Raw genomic sequence first — 13,490 nt, 5'->3', positions numbered from 1 at the left:
TGTCACATTTATATCAATATCAAATAAAATGAAGTAATTATTAGTGACATTCACAATATCATTAATACATATATAAAACAAATAAGATAGGGCCTAGAATACTACCCTGTGGGACACCGCATTTTGAACATTCGTATGCTGAATTAAAAACACTACTTTAAATTTAATTAATGTTCAAAATCATATGCCTGTCTCTGGAAGCTATTAAGATACATATAACATCATTTTTCAACTTTTAATCCAGTCAATATTCATGGAATATGAAGTCAAACGCTTTTGTCAAGTCCAGTAATAAGAAAACTTACCGGTTAGCTCTACCGCGTATAGCGCCAGCGGTGCGCTCGAGCGAATCCGGGTCACCTTCTTGTAGTGCTACGACACACTTGTTCACATCTTCGAGGATGTGGTTCTCTATATACGGAGAGATTGATATAAAAAAGTGTGCGTGTACTAGTGTACACATGTAAGAAGTGAAACTTCTTTATGACCTTATTTTTCAAAAAATAATTTACTACATATATGAAACTTTACAGAAATACGTCGAATCACGCGTGGGATAAGAAAAAGATGGCGCGTAACGGAAAAATGTCACGCGTTACGAAAAAATGTTACACTAAAGTTTTTTCCAACCCCGATAAAGAAGTTTCACTTCAATAAACAAAAAACATATTTTAGAAAAATAGCCTTCAGAATGTTATAATTTGTACTGTGAACATAAAAAGGCAAAGAGAGAGATATGATGATATCTTATGTTCCAAATATTAAGAAATCCGGCTATTCAATAAAATGTAATTTTGTGTTTAATTGAAATAAAGTAAAATTTGTAATTGTGGGTCCATGTTTCCAGAATAAATAGATTCATTATTAGTATATTGTGTCATATAAGCAATTAGACTTGCAATAGTCTGTAAAAAGCCAACTAAAAATGTTCGAGCAGTGTTGTAAACAACATTAATTGAAATTAACACCTTATGATTTGGTAGTAATGTTCAAAGTCAATTGTATCGCACATTAAAAAACTGCCTTTGGGCAGATTTTTACATTTATTTTTTATTATAACTAGTCTTGATTGGTAAACGTGAAGACCAAAACATACATTTTACTATTGATTTTGAAGAGAATTCATTCATTCTTCATTTTTTGCACTAATCATGGAAGTCATTCATTTTTTGTATCAATTACCAGCAGAAATTAAAATTTTATAAATCAAATCAATCTAGATCGATAAAAAAAAACAAAACATGAACATGTTACAACCAAATTAGAATTTAACACATTTGCTATCGACACATAATATTTGATCATAGTCGTAAATAGCTGGAAACATTATATTAATAAAAATAAACACACAAAAATTGCATAAATTCCTAATTAAAACAATAAAAAGAGTGTGTGTACTTATGTACACGCGTTAGAAGTTATACTTCTTTGGCGTATGGAAAAAAAATACTAGAATATACAACTTGAACATAGTTATCAATTTTCATACCTAGACCTAACTTCATGCTGTTAAATTTTGGTGTCGGTGTGCGCGCGCATCGTAAAAATTCTCTCTCATCATTTTTCTCCATCGCGCCAAAAGAAGTATAACTTCAAAAAAACTCACCGCTAACAGCCAAAAAGTCGTCAATAGTGGTGAGATCGTCGACCGCGTCGGTGAGCAGGCGCACGGCCGCCTCCCACGCGCGGGCGAACGCGCGCGCGTTCTCCTGCGCCACGCGCGACCGACTGCGCGCGGCTAGCACGCGACACGCGTTTATCACCTACCCGCGTTTGTTTGTGTATAGTGTTTTGGTCATTTTATTTATTTATAACTAGGTTTCCGCCCGCGGCTTCGCCCGCGCAGTCAAAGAAAAACCCGCATAGTTCCCGTTCCCGTGGGATTTCAGGGACTGCGTCATTTTCCCGGGATAAAAAGTAGCCTATGTCCTTTCTCGGCTATCAAAATATCTCCATACCAAATTTCATGAAAATTGGTTCAGTAGTTTAGGCGTGATTGAGTAACAGACAGACAGACAGAGTTACTTTCGCATTTATAATATTAGTATGGATTCTTTATTGAGCAAAATATGTGAAATCAATAGTATGCAAAAGGAAGTAGTAATACAAAAGCATAATTTGCACAAAAGGCGGCCTTATTGCTAAACAGCAATCTCTACCAGGCAACCTGGCGGGAGAGGAAGATGCAAGATATATAGTGTGTTTTAGGTAATAAATATGGAATAGATGCGAAATAAGTAGTGTAAGGTATGAATAATGTGTCTAAAAATGTTGTTTTATAGACACTTTTCTCATATCTTATGTGAAAAATCTATCTAAAAAAGATGTTTTTTGGTAATTTTAAACACTTTTCTTGATAATAAATAACAAATAGACACGAAATATATATCATGTCTATTTATTATACATTATCAAGAATAATTTAATGTGAAATATCATGGTAAATTAAAAAAATTCATTATTTTCATACAAAAAGATCAAATAATAATTATTATTCCATACCTGCGGGCACAATGCTTCAATCTGTCCGGCCGCGTGTCGCACCATTTTAACTCCATCCTCGTTGTTCGACATCGAACACACTAAATTCGCGACCTTTTGGACAAAAACATAGTTTTTAAAATTATTAATATAGAAAAAAAATATAAAATTCGCTTGTAATATACACGGTAGAAGATGCATGTTGAGCGAATAAATAGCGAGTTCGAAAATAATAAAAATTCCTGATATTTACACATTCAAACTTAAACAAGCAGTTTCGCCTACTTAGTCTAAAACTAAATCTATACTAATATTACAAAGCTGAAGAGTTTGTTTGAACGCGCTAATCTCAGAAACTACTGGTCCGATTTGAAAAATTCGGTGTTAGACAGCCCATTCATCGAGGAAGGCTATAGGCTATATATCACCACGCTAAGACCACCAGGAGCAGAGCACTGCGGGTGAAACCGCGGGGCACAGCAAGTTCCTGATATTGACGTATTCAAACAAACAAACTATTATACTTAATATTATATACCTCAACAAGTTTCCCAGCATGTTCACCGAACACAATCGCATATTCTTCGACCTCTTTCTCATTACCGCCTCGAGCCGCTTCTAGCAGTACCAGTAGGGGTACATTTGTTTCTAGAAAGCTATGGAAAAACAAATTAGAATTAGGATCAGAAATACATAATTTTAAAATCGGTATCGTTTTAAGAATAATTTCATACAAATATAGAATCAGAATCAAGACTATATTCAGAGTAAAAATAATTATTAAAATCGGAACAATATCATAATTAAGACCAGAACGACAACAATTTCAAAATGGGTTTTAGAATAAAATATAAACATAGAATCAGAATCGCCAATAAAATCAGAATCAGAATAATTAATCGGAAATTGAAGTAAAACTCAAAACGATAAATAGATTCATAATCAGCCCACATGTGGAAATAGTTTGTCACACATGTCGACACTATAGTTATTTAGTGTGTATGTCTGTCTGTATACCTGTCGGACACGTGGTCCACGACGGCCTTGCGCAGTTGCCGGCGCAGGTCCCGAGTCTTGCGGCACATGTGCTCTAGAGCACGCTCTAAACCCTCCGACTGTTCCGCTCTACCCGCCTAGAGTGAATAAATAAATATATATTATAGGACATTATTACACAAATCGACCTAGTCCCACAGTAAGCTTAATTAAGGCTTGTGTTGTGGGTACTAGGCGACGATAAATATAATATTTAATAAATACATATATAGATAATAACACCCAGAACCAAGAACAAATAATTGAGTTCATCACACAAATATTTGCCCTGACCGGGGATCGAACCCGGGACCGTCGGCTCAGTAGGCAGTTACTTTACCACTGCGTCAACCGCGTCGTCAACCAAGAGTGTGGAAAAAATATATATTTTTAACATAGAATTAGAGTACACGGGTATATGAGTATAGAAAAATATAAAAAAATTAAGATAAAATATTAGAACATAGAGAATTTCCGATTGTTCCGCTCTTAAAGCCTAAAGTATGGAAAAGGAAGAATAAATATTAAAACACAGAATATACCGGGTGTCCCACTGTTGGTATACTAAGCTCAAAATAGGTTATAGTTTTGCATACGCTGAGTACGTAAAAAATACTTAAAAAATTCCAGACGCATTTTTTTTTCAAATAGATGAAATCTTAAAACTCTATGTGTATACCCATAACAAGCAACCCACCCAACTTTGCCACCAGCACGTGGGCTATCGTTTAAGATTATGTTTTCATAGACAAAATGCTCACATTAGAGAAGCGTTATATGCCGGCTTGGCGAAGCCAGAGAAGAAAACATGGATTTTCAGGAAAAATTTAGCTAAAAATTTTTGACGTAATTTTGTTGTTTAAGTATTTTTTTCATGATCAGTGTATGCAAACCTATAAGTCCCTTCGCGCTTAGTATACCAATAGTGTGTCACCCTGTATAGCGCAGAATGTAGAGCTAAGAGCATAAATCATAGTTTAAAATATAGAGCAAAACTTATAGAATAAATATTAGAATATAGAGCTTCTATGATTGCTCTACCAGCCTATAGTATGGAAAAATACATATTTTTAACATAGAAGTATAGACAAAAAATATGGATCATAGAGCGTAGAATGACGAACAATATACATAAAACATACAGATTAGAATATAATTTAAAATACACTTAAGAATATCTATATATATAAAACTCAAAGGTGACTGATATAGTGATCTATCAACACACAGCCCAAACCACTGGACGTATCGGGCTGAAATTTCGCATGCAGGTAGATGTCATAACGTAGGCGTCCCCTAAGAAAGGATTTTAGAAAATTCATCCCCTAAGGGGATCAAATAGGGGATGAAAGTTTGTACCATGAAAATTTATCTTTTCCACGTAGGCGAATCTGCGGGTAACAGCTAGTATAGCATAAAGTTCAGAATAAAGAGCAAAAAAGGTGAGCATACAGTTGATACTGTGCAGCAAAAACTTACATAGTATATTTATTAATTAAAGTTTATTTTATTTTATCTATACAAATATTATAAAGAGGAAAGGTTTGATTTTTTGTTTGTTTGTTTGTTTGTATGAATTGAATAGGCTCCGAAACTACTTGGCAGATTTGAAAAATTCTTTCACTGTTGGAAAGCTACATCATTTCTGAGTGACATAGGCTAGGTTTTATCCCGGAAATCCCACGGGAACGGGAACTATGCGGGTTTTTTTTTTGAAAACGCGGGCGAAGCCGCGGGCGGAAAGCTAGTATTACATATAGAGCTTCCCGGATTGTTGCACTCTAACCTCCTGACGTATGAAGAATAAATATTAGAATATATAAAATTCTCGTGTCACAATGTTAGTCTGCATACTCCTCCGAAACGGATGGACCGATTCTCATGAAATTTTCTGTGCAAATCGGGTAAGTCTGAGAATCGGCCAACATCTATTTTTCATATGTACCACGAGCGAAGCCGGGGCGGGCCGCTAGTTAGAATATAAAAGATAGAGCGTAGAATGTAAAGTATACATTTTAGAATATAAAGAATACATTTCAGAATATTTAGAGCAAACAGTACATTACATGTATCATAACTCATAACAGAGATCTAAACAACACTGTATTCCTACACAAAATATACATAAAACTGATAATAAAATTGATATTAAGATTTTTAGGGGCCGTATTATGTTCATTTATTTCCAGACAGTTAACGCCGTGAATTGAACTGTCTGGCAAATTTATATTACAAATATTATATCCATGACTGGTTGTTGCGTTCATAATATGAATTTGCCAGTCAGTTCAATTCACGGCGTAAACTGTCTGGAAATAAGAGGTCATAATACGGCCCCGGAACAGTTATAAACAAATTTTGTTTGTTACTTTATATTTTTATTGATGCTCACAATACAGGCCACGAGTCTAGTGTGGGCATCTTGGTTCAAATAATTTATATTCAATTTACATACTATGTTAACAGCCTTATTGCCATAAGTATCAACAATATTGTATGCTTGATTTTTGAACAAATATTTTTTACTTTTAAATAAACAGACAAACAAACTCACATTGCTCATATATTCGTGCAAGAGCTCTTGCAGCGCTTGACGTACTGCGTTACACTCGGCAACTATGCGCTCACGACGCTCGTCCCTGGGAATTAATAAAATAATATTTTAGGTGTATCTTATATATAAAATTCTCGTGTCACAATGTTAGTCTGCATACTCCTCCGAAACGGGTGGACCGATTCTCATGAAATTTTCTGTGCATATCGGGTAAGTCTGAGAATCGGCCAACATCTATTTTTCATATTATGTACCACGGGCGAAGCCGGGGCGGACCGCTAGTTTCCATATAATATACAGACAATCTGACAGAAAACAACAAATATTATAACACAGACACACGTGTAGAATACAAAGTGGAACACGTATAGAATACTACTAGCGGTCCGCCCCGGCTTCGTCCGTGGTACGTACATGTTTAAACTATCCTATCTCTCAAGTTGGATCGAACTGCACATGGTGTGCGAATTTTATTATAATCGGTTAAGTGGTTTAGGAGTCCATTGAGGACAAACATTGTGACACGAGATTTATATAATATATTGAGATGTGGAACACATGTAGAATAGTAAGTGGAATACATTTATAATAGTATGTAGAATACATGTAGGATAATAAGCAGTTTGGAATAAATTCTGGAATACATGTAGAATGCAAGCCATCATTTTCAATAAAATTTGTATAATATGTTTGTACCTGGTACAAGAGCTATCAGCCATAAGTGCTGCGCCAGAAATGATGGACTCCAGCCGCTCCTCCAGCGATGGTCTAGTTCTCAGTTCGGAATAGGCAAGTGGCTCCATTACCATGCGCTCCTGAAATATATATTGTATTTAATTAATATAAAAAAAATATTAAGTTTTTTGATTGTAACAAAAAGGAAAATAATAATGGTTCCGACAAATAAATAAATCTCCAGCTATCTCTGTCCGACTTTTATCCTAATTTACCAGCGTTATAATAATATACCGACAAAAAAATTCAAAGCATACCGAATAAAATACCTAAATTTTGCTGACACCTATGAACACAATCAAATTACATTTCTACTTAAAAATATATTAAACTTCGAATAACAAAACTAAACTTCTGAATAAAATACTGAACCTCCGACGAGATTACTGGGTTACTGACAACAGAGGTCATGTCAAAATAATCATTCTTTTACGAATTTTATGAGTTATTTAATTTTCTAGTGTTGGTTACCAAATATATTTTTTAACTCTCAACATTGATGAAAATACCGAAACTGGGTCGGACCGCGCGATCGGCTCCGTCGACGCGCAAAAAAAAAATCAAGTTTAGGTTAGGTTAGGTTAGGTTAGGTTTCTTAAAAAAAAAACTACACAGAAATAGGAGCCCCGCGAAGCGGGGCTCCGTCGACGCGCAGAAAAAAATCAAGTTTAGGTTAGGTTAGCCGTTAGGTTAGGTTAGGTTAGGTTTTTTAAAAAAAAAACTACACAGAAATAGGAGCCCCGCGAAGCGGGGCTCCGTCGACGCGCAAAAAAAAATCAAGTTTAGGTTAGGTTAGCCGTTAGGTTAGGTTAGGTTAGGTTTTTTAAAAAAAAAACTACACAGAAATAGGAGCCCCGCGAAGCGGGGCTCCGTCGACGCGCAAAAAAAAATCAAGTTTAGGTTAGGTTAGCCGTTAGGTTAGGTTAGGTTAGGTTTTTTAAAAAAAAAACTACACAGAAATAGGAGCCCCGCGAAGCGGGGCTCCGTCGACGCGCAAAAAAAAATCAAGTTTAGGTTAGGTTAGCCGTTAGGTTAGGTTATGTTAGGTTTCTTAAAAAAAAAACTACACAGAAATAGGAGCCCCGCGAAGCGGGGCTCCGTCGACGCGCAAAAAAAAAATCAAGTTTAGGTTAGGTTAGGTTAGGTTAGGTTTCTTAAAAGAAAAATATGCAACAGAAAGTTCAGAAAACCGTCCACAAAACAATAAGAGATTAACCACAAAAAAGAAAAAGATATAATAAACTGAATTTTATTTTATTCTTTGCTCCCTGTACCTGTAGTAACTAGAATTCATGATTATAGTAAGTACATTTTTGTATTTTTAATAACTTTCTGGACAAGCGCCAACAATAGAAATTTAAGTATAACATTGTAGTAAAAATAGCACAGAGTTTATGAAAAATTAAATGTAATTGATGAATTTCTAGTTGGCAAGTAAAGGTAATAATTACAAAGCATTGTTATCAGTAGAACATAATTTTATATGGTAAAAAAGTATTACAGCAATTAACAGTCATAAGATTTTTTCTAAGATTTAAGTATATCATTCGGTCGTTTCGTCATTTTTAGTCGGACAGAAGTAGTCGGAGATTTAGTATTTCGGGCAGTAAATATTATATTTTTAGTAAGGACATTTTTTAATTTATTATCGGAGCTTTTATTACTACCCTAACAAAAATGAGTACAGAAATATAATCTTTCCTGTATTTGATATTTGTTTCAAATGCGTTATAAATTAAAAAAAATCGATATCGAGGCGACATAACAAAAAGACGCGGGTTCGAAACTCACCTTGTGATCGATTTTTTTCTATTAAAAAAAAATTCTAATCTTTTTTTTTATAAAAACACACAATGGCTTCCAACACAAGAAAAATCTGTTAAATATAAATTGCACGCGTAAGAGCGTATACGCACTATGCGGGTAGCCGCATTGCGGGTAGCCGTCCGGCTGACCGCAATCACAATTATGTACGTAATATTCATTTCTATGCGCACTGCGATGCGGCTACCGCAGACCGCACAGTGCGCATAGAAATGAATATTACGTACATAATTGTGATTGCGGTCAGCCGGACGGCTACCCGCAATGCGGCTACCCGCATAATGCGTATACGCTCTAAGACATTTTGCAAAAAGACAAAACAATATCTATTGAACTAAAAGTAAATCAAAACTCACGTCAAAATCGTCGAGCGCTTGAGCCAACTCTCCCGGACCTTCGACTGGAACACGGTTTGTACCTATAATACGTGAAAAAGTTATAAAAAACAAATCAAGTCGGTTAAAAACACACAAACAAACAAATAAAATAAAACTCACCACCATTAGGCGTAGGTCTGCCTTGAGCGACCGCCGATATAGTATCAACGGCTGAACAAACCGCGCGCAGTACGAAATCTCTGTTCGCTTTGGCTGCGGCCAATTCCGGGTGACGAACGTATACCTGGAATAAATCAAATCAAATAAATAAATAAATATTTCAGGACAATTTTCACACACGGCAAGATCTGATCCCATACTAAGCTTTCGCTTGTGTTATGGAAACCAGATGGCTGATAAACATACATATATAATTTTAAATAAATACTTATATAGATAATGAACACCCAGACACAGAACAAACATCTATGTCCATCACACAAATACTTGCCCCGGGTGGGAATCGAACCTACGACCTCAAATAAGACCAAATTGTATTTATTTGCTGAAGTTACAAAACTGAGGTACAAATTATATAGGTTCTTAAACATTTTGCTGTGTTCTATAATAAAGTAATAATTTATTATTCTGATTGTTATTTAAAAAAAGGAACTTATTTAACTCTACAAGACAGAAGAATAAAAAAGAATTATCACTTATAATACCACAAGAGCAGTCGTCAAGGTTAAAAAAATCACGAGCGCGAAGCGCGAGTGATTTTTCCTGAAAAACTTGACGACTTTATTTGTTTGCAGGGAACCTTGAGGAAAATGCCAGATAATTTTGAAGCTTTCGGGAGATTATTTTTCCGTCCCAAATGTCGGCCAATAATTTCACAATTGAATTCAACCTGTCAGTTTGACGTCAACGACCAGAGAAAATTTTCAAAAAATTATCAGTATAATACCATGTAGGTTGTACCACGTGACGTCGAATGGTGCAATTCTATTGGTCGATATTTGGGTCGGAAAAATAATCACATGAAAATACAATTAAAACAACAGAATACGATGAAGACAATAATTGACGTAGAGTTTAAATATATTTAACAGTTTGTTTTAACATACCTTGGAAGCGGTCAGCAGCATAGTAGAATGTTTCTTCAGAACAGCCCTGGCAGCAGCCAACTCGTCCTTCATCCTCGGTTCCTTCAGTTCCCTTTGTCTCTTCGCTGCCTGAGCGGCCAGTTCGCTCGCTGAACGGCCAAACTGACGGGCACTTTCTATCAATTCCGATTGTGATGATGCCGATTTCAGCTTGTCGAGGTCTTTTTCAACCTGGGAATTGAAAATAATTATGTTTTAATTGAAGTTAGCCGACTAATATTATAAATGCGAAAATTTTTACAGGGTGTAATCGTTAACGGCCTTACTAATAAAAAGTTAAACAATGGATAAATTTGTACTATTTTCTACCATAGCTGTGTCCTGCTCTTGCTCACATGAAACGTCAATCATAAAAACAAGACAGGCTATTGCAATAACTAATCCATTGCATAGTGAATGGGTAACATTTTATTAGTAAGACCATAAGTGTGCACAGGCGATTATTCCGTAATTATTGCAGATATCAAAAAACTTTATAATGATATCGAAAGCCTTCTACTGTATATTTGTTGAAGTGACTTCTTTAGGCGCTTGAGAGTAAAACTTCAAGGTCACGTCATGGCAATACCGTCACGTCATTGAGTAAAGCGACGATTTTCGTACCTTCGAATTTAAACACGTGTGCTTGGCACACTTTTTTAGGGTTCCGTAGCCAAAATGGCAAAAACGGAACCCTTATAGTTTCGTCATGTCCGTCTGTCCGTCTGTCCGTCTGTCCGTCTGTCACAGCCGATTTACTCGGAAACTATAAGTACTACAGTGATGAAATTTGATGGGAATATGTGTTGTATGAACCGCTACAAAAATATGACACTAAATAGTAAAAAAAAGAATTGGGGGTGGGGCCCCCCATACATGTAACTGAGGGATGAAATTTTTTTTTTCGATGTACATACCCGTGTGGGGTATCAATGGAAAGGTCTTTTAAAATGATATAAAGTTTTCTAAAAAACATTTTTCTTAAAGTGAACGGTTTTTGAGATATCAGCTCTCAAAGTCGTAAAAAGTATGTCCCCCCCCCTCTATTTTTATAACTACGGGGTATAAAATTCTAAAAAAAATAGAGGTGATGCATGCTAATTAACTCTTTCAACGATTTTTGGTTTGATCAAAGTATCTCTTATAGTTTTTGAGATAGGTTGATTTAACTGTAATTTATTATATTTGCTGCTACGGAACCCTTTGTGCGCGAGCCCGACTCGCACTTGGCCGGTTTTATTTTACTATGAAATAAGAAATACAAAGGCGAAAGTTTGTATGGATGTTTGTTACTCTTTCACGTAAAAACTACTGATTCCGATTACAATGAAATTAAGCACACATATAGAGGGTAACTTGGATTAACACATAGGATAGGTTTTATCCCGGAAATCCCAAGGGGAACGGGAACTATGCGGGTTTTCCTTTGAAAACGCGGGCGAAGCCGCGGGCGGAGATCTAGTAAGAAATATTCTATTCCATTGCAGGTCATAGCTATTTCTCGTCTGTTGAAACTGGTTTACAGCGACCTGATGCTGCACAGGATCTCACCATTCTCTGCTTCGACAGCAGCAGATGCACATCCACCATGTCAGCGAGGATCAGCAGCCTGGTGACAGCAGACAGCAGGCTCCGAGCAGCTCGCACCATGCTGGAGCGGACTGATGATGCACAGGGCTCCTCGGAGAACTCACGGGCTGCTAGGCTCATCGCTGCACCTGGAAGGGACAGAGGAATTACATTAGTTCTTTTCTTACCAAGTAAATAAAATACATATAAAAACTACTCTATAATATAAATAAATTAATAAAATAAATTCTGCTACGCATTTAATTGAAAAGCAATAGCTCTTTATAATCTGTTATTTTTATAACCTTTATTTTTTACATACATACATATATAACAATTTTACATACATACATACATACATATATAACCTGGTTATATATAACCTTTTTTTTTATTTATAAATCAAAAACAATTATTATAAAATTGTTCAAGTAAATTGATGTGAACTTGTTTTTGAATAGAACTTGTATAGGGTCAATGTGGGTAATTATTGTGAACAGGAGTTATTGGGAACAACTCACACTTTTAATACCTATGCTAAATAGCTCTTCTTTTACAATTACTGCAAATAATATTTCATTTTATAGTTCCGATTCCAGTTTTACAAATGTTTGCAAAGTCATCTGACTGATTATCTTCTTCTTCTTTCTTTATATATAAAAATGAATCGCAAAATGTGTTGGTAAGCGCATAACTCGAGAACGGCTGAACCGATTTCGATAATTCTTTTTTTATTATATTGCTTGAAGTACGAGGATGGTTTTTATGTAGAGAAAACGTAAATATGTACCACGGGCGAAGCCGGGGCGGACCGCTAGTAGAAAATAAATCTTGTGAGGCGTTTACTATCACCCCTGTTTACCATTACATACCCTGACTATATAAACTTGACTTTTAATAAATGTCAACCTGACTTTGCCTTGAAATTAAAAAAATTGGTTATCTGTAAAGTCGGTTTACTGACAATAGTTGAACGTGACAACGTCCGATTGTGCTTCTTTGTCGCTCGTTCCGCGCTCTCGCTTGCACTTCAAGCCTTACATGGAACGCCTCAGAGCGAGGTAACGCCGCATGAGTCATGTTTTTTCGTGCGTGCAGCCCGCTATATCGAATTATAAGACGTTATCACGTCAAAAACAATTTTAACGTATGTAAAGTCACAAACTCACCAGCCTTCCGCACCTCCTCCACTGCAGTCAACATCTCCTGCGTGATCTCCGGATTCTCGTACGCGATCGTCTGACCTCGCTCTATGAAAATCTCCGTCGCCCGTTCGACGGTGGCCACTAGAGCGCTGGCCCGTTTCGATTTACCGGCTGTGCGAAATGAACGAAAATAAAACATTGAAAAATAGTTATCTCCGTAATATGGTATCACTCACGGCACGTAAGTTTAGCGCTCACCTTGAAGTGGAAGGGATCTATTTAGGCGAACTTGTCGTAAAACATTGAAGGTCACCGCTAGACTTACGTGCCGCGTCTTATACTAGTGTTTGACGCGTGAGCGTAATACCTGGTAATACCAGGGGTCCTGGGTTCGATTCCCGGTGGAGAATAATAAAAAAAAATGTCTCGGTATGGTAGGACACAGAAGGCTGACCACCTACTTGTTTGTCCCTAAAGAAAATTGATCAGTGAAACAGATGTATAGTGCATATTCTGCCCTTTAGGGGATATGGGACTTCACTTTTTTTATCGTACTAATATTATAATGCGATAGTTTGTGAGTATGGATGTTTATTACTCTTTTACACAAATATTATTAAGTAGGAAGGATTGAATTTATTTCTGTTTAAATATTTGTTGGTAGAATGTATTAGCACTATAATAT

At 36.1% G+C, this 13,490-nt stretch overlaps 1 protein-coding gene across 4 annotated transcripts in view; it reads right to left on the bottom strand.

Annotated features, from left to right (window-relative positions):
• alpha-Cat (catenin alpha) overlaps nucleotides 1-13,490 on the bottom strand; it is a 51,289-nt gene that overhangs the window by 35,654 nt on the left and 2,145 nt on the right. For all 4 annotated transcript variants that reach the window (XR_016318129.1, XR_016318128.1, XM_089713841.1 and 1 more), the window contains exons 3-14: nucleotides 12,830-12,976; nucleotides 11,643-11,809; nucleotides 10,074-10,283; nucleotides 9,127-9,250; nucleotides 8,986-9,047; nucleotides 6,767-6,885; nucleotides 6,071-6,155; nucleotides 3,499-3,614; nucleotides 3,020-3,137; nucleotides 2,503-2,595; nucleotides 1,607-1,763; nucleotides 306-411 (exon numbers count right to left, since the gene is read on the bottom strand). Coding sequence is in view for 2 of the 4 variants with exons in the window: in XM_089713841.1 (XP_089569967.1) it covers nucleotides 306-411; nucleotides 1,607-1,763; nucleotides 2,503-2,595; nucleotides 3,020-3,137; nucleotides 3,499-3,614; nucleotides 6,071-6,155; nucleotides 6,767-6,885; nucleotides 8,986-9,047; nucleotides 9,127-9,250; nucleotides 10,074-10,283; nucleotides 11,643-11,809; nucleotides 12,830-12,976 (1,504 nt within the window). In the remaining 2 variants the exon portion in view is untranslated. The remainder of the gene's footprint in view (nucleotides 1-305; nucleotides 412-1,606; nucleotides 1,764-2,502; nucleotides 2,596-3,019; nucleotides 3,138-3,498; nucleotides 3,615-6,070; nucleotides 6,156-6,766; nucleotides 6,886-8,985; nucleotides 9,048-9,126; nucleotides 9,251-10,073; nucleotides 10,284-11,642; nucleotides 11,810-12,829; nucleotides 12,977-13,490) is intronic.

Source organism: Colias philodice, chromosome 31 (assembly GCF_061535455.1).
Source record: "Colias philodice isolate Cphi_HAF_F1 chromosome 31, ilColPhil1 Martin Lab GWU primary, whole genome shotgun sequence".
Classification (NCBI taxonomy): Eukaryota; Metazoa; Arthropoda; class Insecta; order Lepidoptera; family Pieridae; genus Colias; species Colias philodice.
Note: the sequence above shows the minus strand (reverse complement) of the source record. Positions and strands in the feature narration are given on the sequence as shown.